Source organism: Coenobita brevimanus, chromosome 62 (assembly GCF_032717465.1).
Source record: "Coenobita brevimanus isolate Jiangsu-jjx chromosome 62, ASM3271746v2, whole genome shotgun sequence".
Lineage (NCBI taxonomy): Eukaryota > Metazoa > Arthropoda > Malacostraca > Decapoda > Coenobitidae > Coenobita > Coenobita brevimanus.
In genome coordinates, this window is record NC_137015.1 from 28,926,117 (window position 1) to 28,950,834 (window position 24,718).

Sequence of the window (24,718 nt, forward strand, 5' to 3'; positions counted from 1 at the left end):
CCGAGGATGAGATGGAGGGATGGGGTGGAGAGGTATATGAGAGAGGGGGATGTGAGTTGGGAGCAGGGCAGTGAGATGGCGGGGGACAGGACGACTTGGAGGCGATTTGTTTGTGGCCACCCCAAACGGGATTGAGGCGTCTGGCAATAGATAGATAGATAAATAGATTTCGTCATATCTTATTGACAGGAAAATAAGAGTAAAAGTAGATGATGTATATTCCAATTTCCACTCAATTAACGCCAGTGTGCTGCAGGGGTCAGTTCTGGCGCCAACCCTATTCCTGGTTCATATTAATGATCTCTTATCTGTCACCCACAATCCCATCCACTCATATGCAGATGACTCAACACTACATACTGTAGTTCATTCAAACTCAGACACCCATTTACAAAGTCTAATATCTCTACCTCTCAACTCACTACAGCCATCTCCATAAATCAAGACCTATCTACAATCAGTGAATGGGGACAAAACAACCTTGTCTCTTTTAATACTAGTAAAACTAAATATATACAATTTACTAATAGACAGATACTGCCAGATTCGTACATTACCTTCAGTGCTACTAATATTCCCATCTCCAAAAGTATTGAAATTCTTGGCATCTCACTTAACAATGCCCTCAGCTGGACCTCTCATGTTAGATCACTTGCAAAAACCGCCTAAAAAAAACTTGGATTATTGTACAGAGTCTAACTTCTTCACTGATGAGCAGTTAGTTATAATTTATATGAGTCATGTGCACTCTCAGCTTGAATATTGCTCACTCTTGTGGAATGGATGTGGAGAGGTTGCATTAAAACAACTAGACAAAATTCAGAACAAAGCTGTTAGAATTATTAACAACCCTGCCATTACAAAGAAACTACCTCCCCTGCAAGTAAGAAGGAATGTTGCCTCCCTTGCATTATTTTACGGATATTTTTTTGGCAAATGCTCAGATAAAGTTGCATCCATGGTGCCACCTCTCCATGCCTTCCCTCTTGTTACACAGGCATCTGGTAGCACTCATGACTGGAATGTCACTCAGCCATATTGCAGAACTTCTGCCTATCAGAATTCTTTCATTCCTCGAACTGCATCTCTCTGGAACTCACTTCTTCAGAGTTGTTTCCCTCCAAATTTCAACCTACAGCTGTTCAAGTCTAACTGTTACAGATATTTTATGAACAGAGGACACCTGTAATCTGATGTATGGATTATTTTTTTTTTAATCATTTGTTTTTCCTTCCTCCATTCTGTTATGAAAAAAAAAAGGGGGGGGCGGGTATCCTGTACACCAGGAAACTATTTATTATGCTGAGTGGTAACCATATAACAAAATTTGGGCACCTGGTGGTTTAATGGGTAATTATTGCATTCCAGTCGGATTGAGCCGGTGAAGGTTTTATATCCAATGGGTGGTTGGGGTTGATTGCTCACATAATGCCACTCAGGGATGAGTGAGGCTGGTCACTCTCATCTTAAATGTCGGGACCAACTGCCTAGCCCCGGGCTCTTATGCTCCTCATGGGGCAATGTAGGATTGAATGATGGATGAATGGATGGATGGAAGAAATTGGCAGCATTACATCAGGTGAGTGGATGATGGTCACCACCACCTACCATCAATTGATAAACTGCTGTATTATAAAAACTTTAGGAAACAGGATTCCCGAAGTAAGCAATTTAACCCATACTACAAAGCTTGGTTCAAAAGTATTGTACGGTACTGTACATCTAAACTACGAGAATTAGGACAAAGATACCCAGATAAATGTTTCGTCTCAAGTTTCAGTTTTTCAAAAGTTTGAATAGTTTGTGGACACAAGCATTAAAATTTTAGAGGTTGCACTGTACTTTATGGTATATTAAGTGAAGCAATAAAGAACCCCATACCCTGAGGATTGGGTCTATGAATGTGCGTGGATGTAGTACGATTGAGGCTAAACAGGAGGAGATTGGGAGAATGTTCGTGAGAAGAAAGTTGGATGTGTTAGCTTTGAGTGAAACAAAGATGAAAAGGAAAGGTGAGTCTAAGTTTGGAAGTGCGAATGGAAGACTTTCAGGTGTGGACAGAGGAAGGACAAGAGAAGGTGTGGCCTTGTTAGTGAGCCCAGAAGTGCAGCAGTGTGTGACTGAACTGAAGGAGGTGTCATCGAAACTGATGTTGGTGAAAGTGAAATTTGAACATGAGTTGTGGGTATTTGTCAGTGCATATGGGCCTGGTAGTGAAACATGAAGAAGAGAACAAGTCTTTCTGGAATGATGTTGATGAGTGTCTGCAGAGTTTTGGAGTGAATGTGAATGTGGTAATGATGGGAGATCTGAATGCTAGAGTGGGAAATGTAGCAGTTGAAGGTGTGTTTGGTATGCATGGTGGGCCAGGAAGAAATGAAAATGCGGAACGAATGATAGGGATATGCGTTGAGCGAGAGATGGTGATTGGAAATACATTGCTTGAGAAGAAAGATATTTATAAGTATACATGGGTGAGACAGGAGGGTGGAAGGGTTGTTGATAGAGCATTGACTGACTATGCGGTTGTGTCACTGAATGTGAGAGGAAGATTGTTGGATGTGAGAGTTTTGAGAAGGGAGAGTGGAAGTATGTCTGACCACTACCTGGTGGAGGGAAAGTTGAGAGTAGGTAAGAGATGAGTGAGAGCTAAGAGAGTTAGGTGTGGCAGGGAGGTTTTGAAAATAAGTTTGATAAAGAGAAAATGATAAGAGTATCAGGAGAAACTGAAAGATGAGTGGAATGCAGTGAAAGATCAGGAGAATGGCAGTGTGGAGGAGGAATGGCAGCTGTTTAAGAGTGCTGTGGTGGGGTATGCGGAAGAGGTGTGGGGTGTGAAACGAGTGGATGGTGGTTTAAGAAACGGAAGTGACTGGTGGTGCGAGGAAGTAAGTATGGCTGTGGCTAAGAAGAGACTTGCATATGAAGTGTGGCTGCAGAGAAAGGATGAGGTGTCATATGAGAGGTATAAGGAAAAGAGGAATAGGGCAAGAAGGGCTGTGCGTGATGCTAAAGTGGCAATAGATGAGAGGTGGGGTAGGTGGTTGACAGAGAATTTTCAACAGAATAAGAAAATGTTTTAGAAGGAGGTGAAATGGTTGCAAAAGGGAGAGTCTGGGAAGGAAAAGCAAGTAAAAGCAGAGGATGGAAGGATGTTAACTGATATGGATGCAGTAAGGAAGAGATGGGCGGAGTATTTTGAAAGATTGTTAAATGCAGAGGAGGAAAGGGAGGCTGAGATTGTGGCGGATGGAAGGGTGCAAGGAATAAATGTGTTGGGAGAGCTGAATGATTCTTTGAACATGACGAAGGAAGCGCAGGAGGCAGATATGATGAAAACAGGAAAAGCTGCAGGTATGGATGGGTGTGCTGTGGAATGCCTGAAAGGTGGCGGAGCGACTATTGCTGACTGGTTAGTAAGATTGTTGAATGTGTGCTTTGTGCAAGGTATGGTGACAGTCGACTGGGCAAGTGCTTGTGTGGTCCCGTTGTATAAAGGTAAGGGTGATAAGTATGAATGTACTAGCTTTAGGGGTATAAGTCTGTTGAGTGTTGTAGGTAAGGTGTATGGCAAAGTGTTAATTAAGAGAGTCAGAGAGGGTACAGAGGAAGTGATTGGTGATGAGCAGCGTGCCTTTACGAGAGGGAGGGGATGCATGGATCAGGTGTTTGCTTTGAGACAGGTGTGTGAAAAGTGTTTAGTAAAAGGTAAGGATGTGTTTTGGGCATTCATGGATTTAGAGAAAGCATCAGGTGCTTGAGGATGCAAAAGTGGATATATGTGGATTGACTGAAACTAAATGGAAAGGTGAAAGGGTAAGAGAATGGGAATATGGTTTAGGTATATGTGCGGGAGTCAATGAGAATGAGAGGGCAAGAGAAGGAGTATGTCTGATGATAGGCAAGAAGTGGAAGGAGAATATAAGAGAGTATGGAACAGTGGGTGCAAGGATTGTACGGGTGAGGATGAAAGTAGGTATGCAAGCGTGGGCGATTGTATGTGTGTATGCCCCGACAGAGGATCGAGTGGCAAGAGTCAAAGATGAGTTTTGGGCGAGAGTAGAAGCATGTATGGACAAGTTTGAGTGGAGCAAGAGAGTGCTGTTGATTGGAGACATGAATGGCAAAGTTGGGAATGTACGAGTGGATGGAGTGGTTGGTCAGTGGGGTGTGCCAGCTGATGTAGATGGGAATGGAAGTGCTTTGGTGGACATCTGTGCTTGTAAGGGGTTGGCAATAGCCAACACCTACTTTTGTCATAATATGATCCACCGGTATACATGGAGAGTAATGAGGAGGATGGATGGTGAACTTGTTGAACGAATTCAATGATAGACTACGTGTGTGTGGATGAGCGAATGAGAAGACAAGTGTTGGATGCAAGAGTGTGGAGAGGGTGGGAGAATGGAGTCTCGAACTATCACTTAGTGATGGCCAAGGTACAGCTGCAAAGAAAGTGGTTGAGGAGATGAAGGGGAAGACAGGAGGAAGCAGCTCCTGGGAGAAGAGTGGAGAAATTGCAAGATAGTGAGAAAATGACAGAGTATAAGAGCATAGTGGAAGAAAGATTGGGAAGGTATGAACTAGAGCAGATGGAAGGGGTGGAAGACGTATGTAAGATATTCCCGGAAGAGATAGGCACAGCGTGTGAGGCGGTTTGTGGAGTGAGGAGGAGATGCAAGGGACAGCATGGTGGAATGATGAGGTGAAACAAGCTGTGGAACAAAAGAAGTAGGCATATAATGAATGGTTAGCGAGTAGAGGTAGGGGAGAAGATGAGAGAGGTATATGTGAGCAGGAGAAGGGAGGTTAAGAGACTGGTGAAGGAGAGTAAGAAGAAAGTGGATGAAGAGTTTGGGAGGAATCTGAGTGTGAAATGGAGGGAGAGTAAGAAATTGTTTTGGAAGGAGGTAAAGAAAGTAAGGCAGTGTGAAAGGGGAAATAGTAGGGGAGTGAAAGATAGGAATAATAGATTGTTGGTGGAGAAGAGAGAGAAATTGAGGAGATGGAAGGAGCACTTTGAGGATTTGTTGAATGTAGAGTGTGAGAGCAGTGCGAGTATAAGTGGTTGGGGAATGGCTGGGAGAAGAAGAGATGAGAGGAGGGAGGAAGAGATCAGTGGGGCGGAAGTAGTGGAAGCGATGAAGAAGATTAAGTTGGGAAAGGCCCCAGGAATTGATGGAGTGTGTGGTGAAATGCTTAGGTATGGGGGTGAGATTGTTGTGGAGTGGATATGGAAGTTGTGTAGATTGGCTTGGGAAGAGGGAAGGGTTCCAGAGGACTGGAAATCAGGTATAATTGTTCCTTTATACAAAGGAAAAGGGGAGAGAGAAGTATGTGGTAACCATAGGGGTATTTGCCTTCTTAGTGTGACTGGTAAAATATATGGTAGAATACTCATTGATAGGGTTAGGCATATGACAGAGGAGCTAGTTGGAGAAGAACAAGGGGGATTTAGGAAGGGAAAAGGGTGTGTAGATCAGATATCTGTTCTAAGATGTTTATTGGAGAAGTATCTAGAGAAGGGAAGGAAAGTGTATGCTGCCTTCATGGACTTGGAGAAAGCTTATGACAGAATAGATAGGCAAGGTATGTGGAAGGTATTAAGAATATATGGAGTGGAGGGGAAATTGTTGAGTGCTGTGAAGAGTATGTACGAGGGAGCTAAGGCTTCGGTGCGAGTGGATGGTGAGCTGAGTGAGTTCTTTGATCTCAATGTGGGACTGAAATAGGGTTGTGTGATGTCTCCATGGCTGTTTAATATATACATGGATGGGGTTGTAAAGGAGGTGCAGGGTAGGGCAGTGGATGTGGGGGTGGCTGTAATGAATGAGGGTGAGATTTGGAAGCTTCCGGTGTTGCTGTTTGCTGATGATACAGTATTGTTGAGTGAAGATGAATGGGAGTTGCAAGGTTTGGTGAATGAATTTGGGACAGTGTGTAGGAGGAGGAATCTGAAAGTTAATGTAAACAAAAGTAAAGTTATGGTGTTTGAGAGGAATGAAGTCACAGAGTGTGTAGTGAGGTTGGATGGTGAGGATATGGAGAATGTGAGTGCTTTCAAGTACTTGGGTAGTGTGATGAGTAAGGATGGAACTTTGGGGGATGAAGTGTGTGAAAGGGTACAGCAGGGAAGGAAGGTTGTTGGTACACTGAAAGCAGTGCTGAGAAATAGGGAGGTGAGTATGGAAGTGAAGAAGTCACTGCATGACAGTATTGTGATCCCTACCCTGACGTATGGAAGCGAGGCATGGACCTTGCAAGATGGGAAAAAGTTGAGAGTGAGAGCAGTGGAAATGAGTTACTTGACAGGAGCATGTGGAGTGACGTGGAGGGACAGGTTGATGAATGAAGAATTGAAGGAACGCGTGGGGTGGATGTGGATGTGGTTGAGAAGATTAGGAGAAATACACTGAGGTGGTTTGGACATGTGAAGAGAATGGAGAATGAAAGACTGACTAAGAGGGTGTATGTAGGTGAGGTGGAGGGAGGGAGAGGGAGAGGTGGAGGGTTGGAGTTGAGAGGTATATGAGGGACGGGGGGGGGGTGAGTTGGGGGGAGGGTAGTCAAATGGTGAGTGACAGAACGACTTGGAGGCGTTTTGTCTGCAGCCACCCTTTGTGGGATTAGGGCATCGGGCTATAGATAGATAGACAGATATGACAGAACTGATAGGGAGGCTTTGTGGACTGTTTTAAGATTGTATGGACTTGATTGTAGGCTGCTAAATGGAGTGATAAGTTTTTATGTAAATAGTAGAGCATGTGTAAGAGTGGTAAATACTGAGTGATTAATTTCCTGTGCGAGTGGAGCTGCAGCAGCGATGTGTGATGTCACCTTGGTTGTTTAATATTTATATGGATGGTGTTGTAAGGGAGGTGAATTCAAGAGTGTTAGGTGGAGGTCTGAGTCTGGTGAATGTTGATGGTAGAGAGTGGAATCTGAAGCAGCTGCTGTTTGTGGATGATACTGCACTGGTAGCTGATTCAGAAGAGAGATTGAGACAGTTGGTAGAGGAGTTTGGAAGGGTGTGTGAAAGGAGGAAATTGAAAGTAAATGAGAATAAGAGTAAAGTGATGAAGTGTACGAGGTTGGTAGATGACAGGAGGATGAATACAGTTTTGAATGGTGAGTTGCTTGAGGAGGTGGAGTGTTTTAAGTATTTAGGGTTGCCTGTTGCTGTAGATGGAAGAATAGATGCAGAAGTGAAGTTTAGAATGAATGAAGTAGGAAAGGTGCTGGGAGGAATGAAAAAGGTGTTTAGATGTCGTTCGCTTAGAATGGATGTAAAGAGACGGCTGTATGAGGGTGTCGTGGTACCGACTGTATTATATGGGGCTGAAACATGGAATATGGGTGTAGCAGAGAGGAAAAGTTTGAATGTAATGGAGATGAGGTGTCTAAGGAGTATGTGTGGAGTGATGCGTATGGCTCGAGTGAGACATGATGAAGTGCGAAGGAGAACTGGAGTTGTGTGGGAGATGGCTGATCGAGTTGAGCAGAGGGTGTTGCGATGGTTTGGGCATATGGAGAGAATGGATAATGAGCGACTGGTGAAAAAGATAATTAGAGAAGTGTAAAGCTGAGAGGAAAACCACAAATACGATGGATGGACAGTGTGGAGATGGCGTTGAATGCAAGAGGGATGTCTGTTGAGCAAGGAAGAGTGGCTCTGTGTGACAGAAATGAATAGAGAGCAACTGTGAATAAATAAATGATGATGCAGCCCTGAGGGGATATTCTCCCGAATTTGGCCTGATCAGCTGATCAGGTCAGGTGTGGGTAAGGGGATGGGTACATTATGATGTGGCAGGGGTAAACCAGTTCTGCTGTCGGGCCCTGCTGCAGATGTCACTGATTCCACTGCGCTCCGGTGTGGTGCGGTGAGGATATGTCCCTTCTTCCCTTGGGGCTAAGATGCGAATGAATCTGTTTGTGTGGATGAGTAAATTGAGAGTGTGTCATCCTGTCTCGGCTACCTCTCTTTCCCTGGGGGAAGCAGCCTAGGTTTACAGATAAATAGATACAGTAGACAGAAAACAACCATAAACTCTAACACTGCCTCACCTTCTGGAATTTCAACATCAGACTCAACCATACCTGAGGCAATAATGATGAGACCAGATTTCAAGACTGACACAAAGGAATTTTGACAGGTCAAAGGGAAACAACTGTGGCACTATGGTTTCACCTGTAATTAAAAAAAAAAAAAAAATAAATAAATATAAATAACCTTTAACTATTTTCATTTTAATCCTGCTACTTTCTGAGGCTACATTCAATGTAGGAGAAGCTTACCCAGCTGTTGGAGTTATTAAGATTTAATTAATCCCCTCAGTACAAATGGTATCTCCTAAACTTTCTGTCTGACAGTAAAAGAATTAAATGAAAAGTTACACCATGGAATTCATTTGGGGAACTTGGGAATTCTGTAAATATATTCTTCGATAATGTCCTGCTGAGACCTACTACAATCTCATCCCACTTACTACACGTATTAAGTCGTCCCAGAATTTATTTTCTACATTGTCTAAGCCAGCCTGTGGAGCATACACCATCCATCCATCCATCATCCATTCCTACGTTGCCCCATGAGGAGCATAGAAGCCAGGGGCTAGGCAGTTGGTCCTGACATTTAAGATGAGAGTGACCAACCTCACTCATCCCTGAGTGGCATTATGTGAGCAATAAACCCCAACCACCCCTTGGATATAAACCTTCACCGGCTCAATCTGATTGGAGCACAATAATTACCCACTAAACCACCAGGCGCCAAAATTTGGTTATATGGTTACCACCCAGCGTAGTAAATGGGTTCCTGGTGTACAGGAAACCATTTGGCTTGTCACTCAGTGTAGAGTCACCCATAGGCAGAAGGAGGAGGAAGGAATGAAAGACAGAAGAGGGAGTGTAAAGTCACCCGTAGGCAGAAGGACGAGGAAAGAATGAAGGAAAGAAAGATAAAAGAGGATTGAAGGAAAGAAGGATGGAGGAGAGGACAGGGTAGACACCCGAGAGCAGCACTACATTGAGGCAGTATACACCAACATAAATGAAACTGTAAGCCTACGAAACAAAATTTTCACTGCTATAATCCATTCATTCACCCTCATTACATTCATGACATATTCCACCCATTTCTCCTTAACCAGCAAACCCACACCACCGTATCCATCTGCACTTCCTTGTCAAAATAACTTATACCTACAATCCCACCCAGAAATCATTCTGGCTGATCCCCCCCCCCCCTACCTGACTTCCTGGACAAAGCCAATATCCACCACCTCCTACTCATAGTCTCAACTACTTCCCCCACTCTACCCTTCAGACTACCCACATCCCATCCCTTGGACAATTGGTTTTCTCAGGCTTGCTCTGCTTTTTCTCACTTTCTGTCATGTCAAAATAAAATAAAATAAAGGGAGAGACAGACAACAGACCCTGCCCACCTGCACAGTCCCAAGTCTAGGCATGATTCCTGGGACCCATAGCCCACCAGCCATGGCCAGTGGCTGTGACAGTGGTGGCCTAGGGGCACCCTGCCAGGACAGCTGCAGGGATGACCTCCAAGTGCGCCATAGCACTGTAACTGTCCCCCCATCATGCACCCACTGACAGGGTAACCTCCTGGGGTGCTGCTCCCAGGTTCAGGCCCCTCTTTATTGGGCAGAAGTGGCAGCCTGGGAACTGGAATGCCCTGTACGCTCTGGCACAGATCCGAGCCCCATCCCATCCCAGTCCCAAAAACAAAGTTGGCGATGCCTGGGTTACACCTCTCCCCAGGTCCACCATTAAGTAACAGAGGTAAAGTTTTCTGGCCACATGCTCTTGCTAGGATCAACCCCTGTGACATAGTGGGATATGTTGCATGGTATGTAAAGCACATGCAGGGTAGTGCATGAAATAAAGAAAAGTGCCTGGGACAGCATACTGGCCTACTCTTCATGTTAATCTCATACTGAAAAGGTCAGCAAAGGGAGATGGTCAAGATACAGTAACCCCTCGATTATCTGACGTAACAGAGCCAAAGGCATGTCTGGATAATGGCTCTGAATGAATACACTAATGGACTTCACCCTCGGCCCTCATTCGTATATAACCTAACTTTGAAAGCCAGTGTAAAAGGCCATTACAGCACATTGTACTGTACAACACTTGTCCTGTACAACACTTGTCCTGTTATTTAGCACTATCTGGTCAAGCACTCCCAGAACCCCCAGCCAAGCAATTACCATGGTCAAGCAGACCCACCAACCACAGACAAGCAGTCACCACTGCAGGGCCATACCCTGCAGTGACATGAGAAAAACGATGGGAAAACCAGCTACATGAGAAAAATGCAGGAGGCTAACAAACCATAATGGTAAAAAGGAATAAATTCATGGTAAAATAGAATAAAATTATGATACAGTACAGTAAGCTAGAATAAAATCAATGTAAACACTCACAATTCCTCGCTGCGCGTCATGCTGAATAGCCTGCTAGCTCCTTGATTCTGACTGTTGCAGTGCAGCTGGCAAAGCTGTTGCACTGCACAGTACATCCCATGTAGTCTAGTGGCACTGTCTGAAGAGCTTAGTTGGAGTCAGAGTCAAGAAGGATCTCTGGCAGTCAGGCCAGGGGAGCAGCTGTGGAACATGGTGATGGACTGCCTACTTCAGGTGACTCTGAAGACTGCCACAAACTCATGTCCAGGGGAGACACAATGGCAGACGACGTGCTAGGTTGAGGTTCCGTTGTTGAAGGCGTAGTTTGATGCTGTGATGGCAGAGAAGAGGTGGACTGGGCCTGGATCAGAGGCCTGAAAGAAGAATCGATCTTCGACTGGCAATAGATGACACTGCCGCAGAGAACGCTGATCCTCCACAAAAGCGAAGAGGCACCATCTCTGTCACAATCCGGGTGCTTGGCATACTCAAGCACCAGCTCGAGGTGTGCTCTGGTCGGGGATGGCTGAGTGTACTGTACTGCAGTTCTCCAAGTCGTCCGCATCATCCTCGTCACTCTCATCTGGCCGGGCAGCAGCAACAGAAATGGTGATCTCAATGTCAGACATACCCTGAAAGCTGGGATCACTCCCATCGTCGTCTAACCACTCCCGCACAACACCAACATCCACAGCCTTGCCTGCATTATGAAGGCGAGTGTGGAAGTCGTCCACCTGAAAACCCAGAAAGTTATGTCTGCTCTCGTATCCCTGAAGGAGACGAGACCAAACACTTTCAAGGGTTTTCACAGACTTCCTTCCATGCACTCCCCAGTTGTACACAGCAGACTTGAGGTTGTAACACTGCCGGTTTTCCAGTGTCTTCTACCCTCGCGTGTCCATCCCCTTACTCTGCTCTTCCTTGTCCTTGAGAACAACCAATACCACGTTCAGGACCCTCCGTCGGTACAGCCTCTTCGTGGCCACGATAACACCCTGGTCCATTGGTTGAATCAGAGCAGTTGTATTAGGTGACAAAAACATGCACCTAATGTGACAGTCATTTGCAACCAATTCCTTCTCGAGGGGATGCGAGGGGGCATTGTCCAGGAGAAGAAGAGCCTTTACCTGGTCACGAGGTATTCCAAGCTGCTCCGTTTGATAACGGATGAACTCCTCGGCAAAATGCCTGTGGAACCAATCTGTGAAGATCTTTGAGGTAGGCCAGGCCTTCACAGAATGGTACCACATAACAGGAAGGACATCCATTTGCCCATGCCCATGAAGGCAATGGGGCTCTTTTCCCTGACCAATAATAACAGGCTTCTGCCGGTGTGTCTCATTAGCACTGGCACAGCACCAAGCAGTTACCTGTTGCTTGGACAACTTGAGGCCAGGCACACACTTCTCCTTCTCATCTACCAGGGTGTCTGTGGGCACTGAGAGGTAAAAGAGGCCAGTTTCGTCAGCATTATAGACTTGACTGAGAGCGAGGTCCTCCTAAATCAAGCCTAATAAATTCTGGCGAAATTTCACCAATCCCTCCTCATTAGCATCCAGAGCTTCGCCATGGGTCTTACAACTTGTAAGGGCATGTCAAAGCTTGAACCTAAACAGCCACCCTCTGGATGCCTTGAAGTCTGGGAAGATGTGAAGGTGGACGAACTTCTTGGCAGCGGCCTTCAACTCAGTGCCTCGCACTTGCACACCTGCAGCCTGTTGTTGGTGATACCAGATCGATGTCAAACGGTTGACTTCAGCATGCCAGGGCAAGCTCATAGCCTTCCATTCAGTATTGCATCTGTTCTCATTTAAGTCTGCCACTTACTGGGTGAGATTGTCACAGGTTTTCCTGATGTCATGTAGGGTTAAGCAGGCCAGGCAGTACTCCTTTAAGATGCGGGAAGTGGACCATCCTGCATCAGTCTTACTCAGGATCTCACGCTTCTTCTCCAAAGTCAGCACTGCCCTCTTCCTTTTGCCTGGTGGGGGGACCATCATCACACACCCTAGGAAGAGGCATGCAAGGAATAGCAAGGCCTGAAGCAGGTAGGGAACCACCACAAAAGCCACACGTGCACTGCCATAGCAACTGTCCAGGAGGAGCAGTTTATAACACAGTCACTGCACGGGAAATCAGACTGAGTGAGGGGGGGGTCTCTTTCGACATTAGGTAAACTACCCATCGGACGAGGCGATGCCACCGGGCAGTTTCCCACCCATCCAGGGGGAAGTTTTCGTGTGACCATAATTTCAGCCCAGATGCATTATGTCCTGATATTATGGAAAAATGTAGGAATAATGGTTTCAAACGGCTCGATCACAACGTCCGGCTAATGAATGGTCCAGGTAATGGTCATCCAGATAACAGAGGAATTACTGTATACTGATGGCTAGTGAAACAGGAGCTTCAGCTCTTCCGATCACCAGCATTCCCGTCCTCCTCAGGAGTACCACGCTGATCACCTGGTGCTACAGCCTACTCCCTACAGCTGGGATTTCAAGTTCTGGGTGGCAAATTTAGATCTGTTATGACAGCGGCTGTAAAGTAAGGTAACAGAGATTAAGACTTTTCTGCACATCAGCCTTCACAAGCACTATCTTCAGATCTACTCTTAACTCCTTCACTCCATGGGCATTATATTAATTTCATACCTGCTAGCTTCAGAAGACTTTCAGTACGTTACAAGAGATACTGCAAAACTAGAGGTGGATCTTATCTTAAATAATCCCTTCACCACCAGAAGGCTCTGGACAAGTCTTGCAGCAGCTAGAATGAATAAAAGCATATCATCATAGTAAGGGGGTTAACCTACTTTAGGACATACAGTCAGCGCAATGAAGTCTGGACCCTCTAACTCGTACCATATATTTGGTAGGGTCCAAGAAATATTGTAGGAAAATTCCTGTAGTTGGTGGATTTTTTTTTTGGTGGTTTCTAGCGACTGTACAGGCTTACCACCACGTGCTGTGAGTTTATGAGCTCAGTGCCATCCAGACTGGATGGGAAAGCACGTCAGATTTTCTTGTCCTGCCTGGCCTTTGTTAATTTCAAAGCTCTCGTTTTCACACACTCCTCTGCCTTAGTGAATCATTGGAGATGGGTCCCAAGACACTAACTGATGTAGAAAAAGCCTGAATTTTAACTATGAGAGAGAAAAATGTAAAAATTAAGAAGAGGCTTCAGTGCAGCAGTACGGCTGGGGATCTTGAAGTCTGTATGAAGTCGATGCTGTATGGTTCTTTCAGACACATCTTTCAGCAATTGTGGATACATATCTTTCAGTTGTCTAGCAGTCAAACGTGGGTCTTTTATCACAGCTTGCCTCAGTAACCTGTCTGTAGTTGGTGATGTCTTCCTTTTAGGTCCTAGCCTGTCTTTATGTTGGGGAATTGTGTTTTTTAGCAGGTGGCGGGCAGCAGCAAGGAGTGACATAACGGTTGATTTTCCTCACCCAGTTCAAATACAAATATCTTTAATTTTTACATTTTCCTCTCTCATAGTTAAAATTCGGGCTTTTTCTACATCAGTTAGTGGCTTGGGACCCATCTCCAATGATTCACTAAGGCAGAGGAGAGTGTGAAAACGAAAGCTTTGAAATTAACAAAGGCCAGGCAGGACAAGAAAATCTGACGTGCTTTCCCATCCAAAGTCAGGCAGGCACTGAGCTTGTAAACTCACAGCATGTGGTGGTAAGCCTGTAAAGTCGCTAGAAACCACCAGAAAAAAATCCACCAACTACAGGAATTTTCCTACAATATTTCTTGGACCCTACCAAATATATGGTGCGAATTAGAGGGTCCAGACTTCCATTGTGCTGACTGTAATACTAATGCATTTTCAGTAATATAAAGACCTCTTTCAGTTGCAGTTTACCTGATTTTGATCCAATCAGATGAAGCTCGTGAAGCCATGAGAGTCTCAAGGTGGTCTCTCCCCTGGTAGGCTGGAGGCCTCTGATTGAGCCTCTGAGTAGACTCCAGCAAACCTACTGGTATGTAGCGATGCAGAAAAGACAGCCATTCAAGCAGGAACCGTCGTGTTTTCTCTATGCCCTGATACAGAAGTCTGCATTATATTCTCCTCTTTTGTTACTAAAAGTGCTGTAAATCTAACAGAATTAAAGATTCACTGGTGCCAAGCTGATTTGCCAGTTCCCTCAATTATATTACCAGGTGGATGGAAAAACTTGCAATATTTTGGAACACACCTCTGTCCCAATTTACTGATATCCTCTCCGTAATTAATGATATTAACACTGGCCAGCCCCACGTGAGCGCCCCACTACACCCCAAGCTCAGCCAGGGGTTGCCAGGCAGCACGTAGTTATTCGCAAATGTTTACACTCATTTCATGTTTTTGACCTTATTATTCATGCAACATTATTCATTTTAGTATCAAATTGTTCACAATGCATTTTTCTATAATGATATATGCATATATGGTTGAACAGAATACCAGCATCACTAATACTATATAAGAATGTACAATGACATGTTAAAAATTGTAGGTTGTTTGCGTAAATGTTTATACTCTTTATTTTCAACGTTATTTTTTGTGCTATTTTATTAATTTTAGTCTGACTTTGTTCGCAAGTGTTTCTTCTACAACAATATATGTACAAAACAATGAGTAAACAACCAACATCACTATTACTAATTTTGTAAAAACTGTGTAAAGAAGACCAGACATGCTCCATCAGCGTGCCGCCTTGTAAATATTTATACTCATACAGTAATCCCTCAATTATCCGTTGTAGAGCCAAAGGCATATCTGGATAGTGGCAATGTCCGGGTAATGAACAAAATCCTCTCTACTATACCCAAACCTTACCTATACCCAACCTCCATCCTATACTTAACCTATTTGCACAGTACCTCTGCTTACTTTGGCAGTGTTTTCCAGCCATTCAGGCATATTCAGACATCAAAATACACATATGAATATCCAAAGTAATGCTAAACACCAAAAAAAACATGGAAAAAAAAAAACAATGAAAACCAAAAAACACTCTACCTATACACTAATGTATGTACAGTACCCCTCCTAATTTTGGCACTGTTTTCAGGTCAATCTGCCATATTTAAACATCAAAATACACATAGGATTATCCATATTAATGCTAAACACCAAGGAAACAATGCATAAACAACAGACATCCACAAAAAACCACATGACGGTTGGAAAATCAGTTATCTGACACCAGTGATAATTGCTCCTGGGCCACACAAAAATTCCACAGCCAAATATCCCACAGGAAACTGGTATAAATGGTATACCAGCATCTTTGTTTGTGCTTATACTATAAGATAAGCTTATAAAAACACAGAAAACTAATGAATAAAAGTAAAGAAATGCAGTGAGACTAAATAGTGTTCAATAGTAAAACTTACCTTCGTATAAATTCCCACCATCCCAGAGCAAAATTTTGCCTGCACCTTCCAAGGGTTAAGCATATGTCTAGATGCAGAATTTCATGAGCTTTCTTGTGGTCACTTCAGAATTTCGATATGGCCCACAGTATTCGAATAAATTGCAAAAAAAAGGTAAAAACTCACGAATCAGTGCTATCAGCGCAAAGGAGGGGACGGATTGAGGGAGTGAGGGGGTAGCCAGGAGGGAATGGAGAAGGGACAGGAAAGAGGGAGAAGTGAGGCTGTGGGCAGAATTTTCACCCTTCTGTTACGAGGCGGACGGACGCTTTTACCATACATTTACATATGGCTTGTGGTCTGTTAGACGTGTGGTGGACATTTGGAAACAAAACTCCCAGTGACCGGGCGACTTTGGACGTTTGGTAGAAAGGCAGATAGCCACTGTCATTAAGCATGTGCTCGTGGTCTGTGTTCGATGTGTGGTGGCAGTTGGGAAAGACTTGGCCTGGTAGCCGAGTGACTTTTGCAATATGGTGGGGATACGTATGGATGTTTTGACACTACTTGTGGGTTACAGTTGTATTACTCGGATGCTGGAGGTTCGTTGGGAGTGATCGGACCAGCGCACGACTTTGATCATTCAGTACGGGAGCGGACGGACATTTTAGCTGTGGTTGTGGGTTACAGCCTATTTCCCGCTCACGGCTCAAGCCCAGCGGCCATAATACCGAATATTTGAACATGTCAGCTGGCCAGCCAAAGTTCTTGAGGACTTTTACATCCAGATAATAGCAAGTAACTCTGGATAATGGTTTAATAGAGCCAAGGCCCAGTATCCGGATAATGAACAGGTCCGCATAAATGAGGGATTAGTATTTTATTTTATTTCTGATGATATTTTGCATGCTACTTCATTCATTTTAGTCTCTAACTGTTCATACAAATTTGCTCTACAGTAACATGTGCTTTCAAGAATGAAAAGAACATGAACTTCAGAGTTACTAACACAGTACATACAGCAAAAGGATAAATATACTCTGTATGCATACATTAGAAAAATAAAGAATTTATATACAGTACAATAAATATATCTATACTTACTGCCCAATGATGTTTGAAGAGCATGAGTTGAGCATCAGTATAACCCTTCCACCTGCTCCGGTAAAATACACTTCCTGAAGATGCTGAACAGATGTTATAAGTCGAGAGGACGGTGGGGAAGCATTACTGCCTCGCCACCCAGTATTTCTTCTTGTGAGTAGTCATGTGAGTCACAGGAAGAATAGGAAAAAATAGGCCTGCATTTTACACCTAGTCCCATGAACATCGAGCAATAAATGGATATTTGGCGAATATTTTACTTTCAGGATGTAAATAACGTCACTGCCCAGCTTCGGGAGTTTTTAAGAGGACATACATTGGCTGCCCCATGCGTTAAGTTGCTGCTGATGTTATGTAGACAGAAAGAACCAAAATGTGAAAACCAGTAAAATACTGATTCACTTCTGAGAAAAATCAAACATCTGAAGTCAAAATAACATCCAGCATCCAATCCTATGCTGCCCCATTAGAAGCCCGGGGCTAGACAAGTTGGTCCTGACATTTAAGATGAGAGTGACCAGCCTCACTCATCCCTGAGTGGCATTATGTGAGCAATAAACCCCAGCCATCCCTTGGATAAAATCCTACACAGGCTCAATGCAACTGGAGCACCTTTACCCACTAAACCACCAGGTGCCATAATTTGGTTATATGGTTACCTCCCAGCATAGGAAATGGTTTCCTGGTGTACAGGAAACCATTTGGCTTGTAACTCAGTGTACAGTCATCCATAGGCAGAAGGAAGAGGAAAGAGTGAAGGAAAGAAAGACAGAAGAGGGCGTGTAATGTCACCCGTAGGCTTTACACTCCCTCTTCTGTCTTTCTTTCCTTCACTCTTTCCTCTTCCTTCTGGCTATGGGTGACTCTACTCTAAGTGACAAGCCAAACGGTTTCCTGTACACCAGGAAACCATTTATTACAATGCATTTACAGTGCACCCCCACACAATGTGAACTCACACAGTGCGAATCACCTACAATGTGAGGCCAACCCAGAAAATGCTTATTTTTATTGAATGCGAAATCTGTAAATCGAACTTCCCAACATGCGAATCAGCTGTATGATTCCAAGGCAAAATTGGACGTCTTGCCATTATTACGAGTGTAGGACTGGACACTGCGAGTCAGTCACACGAAGGCAGGTGGCTGGCAACGAGCCAGATTAAAAATGGCAGGCGGCTGGCCAGCTATCTGCATGCCATCTACAGACTTTCTGGGTAAATAGACATTTCTCCTCCATATTGCCAAGAGAACACACGTACCTCGCATCCTGTGGTCCATTTTAGCATCATAGCAGTGCCCACCTGTTCATTATGGTCTCAGCTGTCGACTTTGAAGGCTTTATGGCACCTCCAGAGACCTCAACTGTGACAGTGAGTGACAACGGGACACCCCACCCCGTGGGGCAAGAGTAGATGCCCTGAGCCTCAGATACCCATCCCCCTCCTTTCTTAACAAGCCCAGAAGTCATTTAATAAAGGCACATGGTGTTCTATTTGTTGGTCCAACCAGAAGTACTATTAGACAAAATATTAGCGCGGTAGAGTAGGCTGGAAGGGGACCCGAAGACCAAGCCCTGGGAGGGCTGTCCACCATGTACCATTTTTCCCGTAAGTTCTTTGGTTCACACAATGCGGGTTCGTAGAACACGAGGGTCTCTGCCGCCCATAAACTCTCAGTGTGTGAGGGTGCATTGTATTTCAATATGCCTGGACATGTTGCACTCAAAGACTGGAGACCGTAGACAGAGGAAAAGACAGAATAAGGAGGGCTGATCTAGAGTTTACAGACTGTGTATATGTCTATCTATCTATCTATTGCCAGACGCCTCAATCCCGTTTGGGGTGGCCACAAACAAATCGCCTCCAAGTTGCCCTGTCCCCCGCCATTTCACTGCCCTGCTCCCAACTCACACCCCCCTCTCTCATATACCTCTCCACCCCATCCCTCCATCTCATCCTCGGCCTCCCCCTCCCTCTTCCCCCCTCCACCTCACTCACATACACTCTCTTCGTCAGTCTTTCACCCTCCATCCTCTCCACATGGCCAAACCACCTCAGTGTGTTCCTCATAACGCTTCCTATCACATCCATATCCACACCACAACGCTCCTTTATATCCTCATTCGTCAGCCTGTCTCTCCATGTGACTCCACAGGCTCCTCTTAAATAACTCATTTCCACTGCTCTCACTCTTGACTTGTGTCCTTCCAACAATGTCCAAGCTTCACTTCCGTATGTTAGAGTTGGTATCACAATACTGTCATGTAGTAACCTTTTCACTTCCATGCTCACTTCCCTGTTTCTTATCACTGCTTTCAAGGAACCAGCAACCTTTCTTCCCTGCTGTACCCTTTCAAGCACTTCACCCTCCAAACCTCCATCCTTACTCATCACACTACGCAAATACTTAAACGTACTCACATTTTCCAATTCCTCACCATCTAACCTCGCTGTACATTCACTAACTTCACCTCTCTCAAAGACCATCACTTTATTCTTCCCTACATTCACCTTTAGGTTCCGTTTCTTACACACACTCTCAAACTCATCCACCAAGCCTTGCAGCTCCCCTTCGTCTTCACTCAACAACAAGGTATCATCTGCAAACAACAGTACAGGGAGTTTCCAAACACTATCCTCTCTCACCAGGGCCACCCCAACATCCACTACCCTACCTTGTACCTCTTTTCTTACCCCATCCATGTACAGATTGAACAACCATGGAGACATGACACATCCCTGTTTCAAACCAACTTTCAAAGAGAAAAATTCACTTAGTTCACCATCCACACACACTGCAGCCTTCGCACCATCGTACATACTCTTCACAGCATTCAACAACTTCCCATCTACTCCATATATTCTTAACACTTTCCACAATCCTTGTCTATCCACCCTGTCAAATGCTTTCTCCAAATCCATGAAAGCCGCATACAACTTCTTTCCCTTCTCTAGAAACTTTTCCACTAAAGATCTAAGAATGAATATCTGATCTACACAACCTCTTCCCTTCCTAAAGCCTCCCTGTTCTTCTCCAACTAATTTCTCTGTTCTTTCTCTAACTCTGTCTATAAGTATCCTACCATACACTTTTCCTATTATACTAAGAAGACAAATGCCCCTATGATTACCACACACTTCTTTTTCCCCTTTTCCTTTGTACAAGGGAATAATTATACCTGACTTCCAATCCTCCTGGACTCTACCTTCCTCCCAGGCCAATCTGCACATCTTCCACATCCATTCTACTACTATCTCTCCCCCATGCTTCAGCATTTCACCACACACTCGATCAATTCCTGGGGCTTTCCCCGATTTAACTTTCTTCATTGCTTCCACAACTTCTATCCTACTGATTTCTTCCTGTCTTCTCACCTCCCTCCTTCTCCCAGCCATTCCCCAGCCACTTATACTCGCATTACTTCCATCCTCTACGTTCAACAATTCCTTAAAGTGTTCTCTCCATCTGCTAACTTTTTCTCCCTTCTCCACTAGTAATCTACCATTTTTATCTTTCACTCCCCTGCTAACTTCACTTCCACCCTGTCTTACTCTATTCACGTCTTACTCTTTTCACTTCTCTCCGGAACATTTTCTTACAGTCCCTCCACTTTACACTCAAATTCCTTCCCAATTCCTCATCCACTCTCTTCTTAATCTCTTACTAATCTTTTCACCTCTCTCTTCCTTTCCACATATAACTCTCTCTTCCGCCTCTCAACTTCTTCCACGCCCCTATTTCTCACTCATTCATTGTATGCTTTCTTCTTTTGTGCCACAGCCTGTTTCACCTCTTCAGTCCACCACGCTGTTCCTTGCACCCCCCTCCGCTTTCTCTTCCTTCCACACACCACATCACATGCTGCACATATTTCTTTTGTAAATATCTTACACACACCTTCCACGTCTCCCATCTGCTCCAATTCATATTTGCCCAATCGTTCCTCCACTTCTCTCTTATACTCTACCTTTTTCTCATCCTCTTGTAACCTTTCCACTCTCCTTGCAACTACTCCTTCCTCTCGTCTTTCCCTTCTTCTATTCCTCCATCTCACTTGCACCCTAATTCTGGCCACCACCAAGTAGTGGTCAGAAAGTCCACTCCCCCAACCTCTATACACTCTTGCATCCTTTACACATCTTCGCATCCTTTCATCCACACACACATAATCAATCATTGCCTTCCTTTCATTCAGTTCACCACCCACCCTTCTCATCACTCGCCATGTATACCTGTGGATCATTTTATGCCTGAAGAGGGTATTGGGTATCACCAACCCCCTCCCAGCACAAATGTCCACTAACGCACTCCCATTCTCATCTATCTCAGCAGGCACACCCCACTCACCAACTATTCCATCCACCTTCACATTACCAACTTTACCATTCATATCACCAATCAAAAACACTCTCTCATTCCTTCCAAACTTTTCCATGCACACTTCCACATTTGTCCAGAACTCTTCTCTCACTCTTCTAGCACGATCTTGCGTTGGCGCATACACACACACAATCGCCCACATTTGTATTCCAACTTTCAACTTTACCCACACAATCCTTGACCCAACTGATCCATACTGTCTTATGCCCTTCTTCCATCTTTTACTCACAACTATACACATTCTTTCCATTGCCCTCTCATTCTCACCTACTCCTGCACATATACCCCATCCATGTATATGAATGACTACAAATACCAGCTAACATTTCCATAAGAGACCATTACACCAAGCTGCATAAAAGCATGGAATATATGGTCTGTTATTAACATGAACACAAACTACCACATATTTGCAGTTTTGATTATGATTATTTAATATCTGAAATGACCATTCTTCTTATGTGCACAGTGATCAATTTAAGTTATTTTCACAGCACAGTAGTTTTAGAGAACATATCTACAATGATAACTGAGGAATTACTGCACAGAGTAAATGCTGTTCCATCTCACATCCTTATTATCAAAGCCTCTCCATCTGTTCAGATACCTTGCTTCCTCTTGGGAACACTCACATAGAGGTTGCTTCCGAAAGAAAAGTAGTCTGAAAGATCTGTCCTCACACCTCTTTTGCTCTCTCTGTTCCTCTACTGCTGACTCTTCAACAGGAAGTAAATTACTATTACAGTATTTTTTTATTTTTTATTTTTTAAGAGCTGAGCACTAATGTAAAAACTGGACAGAATGAAGGATGAAATATGAGTGAAAAAGACATGGGACTGATCGTGGAGGGCAAAACATGAAGAGGTAGATATAAATGGAACTGGGATGACTTACAAAAATGACCTTAGGGTTATGGTACAGAACTGAGATGTTACCAGTGGTTGTGCAGTATAGAAAGTTGCTTTCAAGTGAATAAGGCCAACACATCCAAGCACGCACAGTCGTGGTCATAAATAAGCTTCTATCCCTCCATACCCCGTGCCTCAGTCTGGCTCCTTTATGCATGGCAAGTCACAGTGGATTAAAGGGCTGAGAGAAAGGGGCCAGAGAGAGAAGGAAAGGTGGGTGGGGGGACAAGTGATGGTTTGGGGGTGGAGTGAGGGAGGGGAGGGAGGTTAGGTAGAGAAGAGAGGATGGAATACGAAGTGATTTGTCCATTTTCTTTCATTCAGGACATGATAATTTAAAGGAGTTAATATTCGGCAGATAATGCTGCATTACACCTTGTATAATGGCGTCACATAACAAGCTTTAGTGTGGTGATATCAAGGCCTGACTTGTGAGAGAAATATACTGACGTGATAGATCAAACATTAGTGTGGAGCCACATACAGTACAGTATTTGTGTTTATCCGTATATTTTGACTTCGGACGCAGAATGGAATATGGATGGCTTTAACTTTCATAAAGTTTGTTTAGGAAATGTCCTCTACCCTTACATGTACATAATTTTTGGAACTAAATATCATGTGCAACCTCTGACATGGTTGTGTCCACAGTAAATATGATCATCCTCCCGCTATACACTCCGTGTATACAATCACCACAATGTCAACTATTTTATAGCATCGCTATGAAAAGGTTATTTGAAAGACTTTTGCATATAAGGTAAATAAATATGATGTCTGTGCACAAGCATGGATATAATAACGATATGTCTCATAATCTGCTCGAAAGAAAATGCAACATAAGCCTACCCAAACTCTCAAAATATATCTACATCAATGTTTACTGACACCGGTCAAGGCAAAGCAAACCAGGAAAGCCTTAGTGAGTAGTCCAGTGGCCTCCTGCCTCAATAACCTCTTGCAGTCTTCGTGGAACAGAGGAAACAGCGTTGTTCATGGTTTGTTGGTTTTGCTTGAACAGCTCCCACTCGTCCTTGGTGTGCTGGAGGTGGCGGACCCAAGTCCTCTCGTTCTCTGGCTCCCACATGCTGCCAATCCGGACCCACACAGGCTCAATGGTTCTGCACTGATGTCTGATCTTTCGCATCCATATATTTTTCTCACGAGCCAGCCCTTGATATGACCACCTATCTAAATGCAAAGTGTAATACAGCATTATCTGCTAAATAATAACTCCTTTATATTATGCTCTGAACGAAAGAAAATAGACAAATACAGGCATACCCTGGTTTAACAATACAACTGGTTAGGTAAAAACACATCGTTAGGCGATCTATCGTATATCGGGGTAGATATATAATGTAAAGGGATGTGTTTTTCAGCCTCAGGTTTCCCCCAAAATCAAGTCTTAAACCCACCTAAATGGGACCAAAAACAAGTTTAAAGCCAATCTAAATGGCCTAACAGCTGTAAGAAGCTAAAATAAGCCTAACACCTGTAAATAACTCACTAAAACCAACAAATACAATCTGAAAATCATCAAATATAAGTCTGGAAAAAATCAAACTTAGTAAATTGTACTCCAAAATGACAATGTTCACCCCACCTATGGCTAAAACACATTAATGTAAGTCTAAAAATTGTTTATAAATCAACTTAAACACACAATTTTAGTCTAAAATATCATCAAAATTGGTAAAAAAAAAAAAATCAAAACCCATTGTTAAACTGGGGTTTGGCCATAGTTAGGTGGAGTATGGTGGTATTTCTACCCTCATCGTTAAGCGCATCTAGGGGTATCGTATATCAGGGTATTATTGTGATGTGACCACAACTTTGCATTACATTCTCCCTTCCCCATGCACCCACCCTCCTCATCCTCACTCCATCCCCAAACCATCACTCGTTCCCCCACCCACCGTCCCTTCTCTCTCTGACCCCACACTCTCAGCCCGTCTTACTCCAACGTGAGTTGCTGTGCATAAAGTAGCAGCCTGAGGCATGGGGTACTGGAGGATAGGTGATTATTTATGACCACAACTGTACAGGTATGAAGCTTTTTTTTTTTAAGGCTGCATCCCCTTTCTTTGACAAGGGCTATGGCTTTGCCCCTCAGTATGGGACTTTGGTTTTGGAGTGTGTAGCACTTTATGACTGGATGTCCTTCATGATCTATACCAACGACTCTGGGGTGGACTCGAACCTCCAACCCTTCGGTCAAAGCACCCTAACTCACTGAGCCTTTCAAAGCAAAAATGAAACAAACCAATCTAATTCTGCTCTACCTCACCCAAACATTGTTCTACACATCACCACAGCTCACCTCATTATCTGAGCCCCAGTGCTCAAGACCATATTTAACAAATAACTTGAGCATGTTAAAACGTTCAGCTGATGAGATGTCCCAGTGTCGCTGCTCCTTTATCTCAGTGAACACCCACGGCTTTATTAGTGCACCTCGCCCTATCATCACACCTGCAGGGAGAAGGCAGAAATTATAATAGTGACCTCTGTGTTGACCAGCA

General features: G+C 44.0%; 1 protein-coding gene across 1 annotated transcript in view; it reads right to left on the reverse strand.

Annotated features, from left to right (window-relative positions):
- The window catches only part of Dus3 (Dihydrouridine synthase 3), a 329,322-nt gene that overhangs the window by 13,744 nt on the left and 290,860 nt on the right, over nt 1-24,718 (reverse strand). Inside the window, exons 10-11 of the mRNA XM_080275728.1 lie at nt 24,517-24,668; nt 14,304-14,482 (exon numbers count right to left, since the gene is read on the reverse strand). Coding sequence (XP_080131854.1) covers nt 14,304-14,482; nt 24,517-24,668 — 331 coding nt within the window. The remainder of the gene's footprint in view (nt 1-14,303; nt 14,483-24,516; nt 24,669-24,718) is intronic.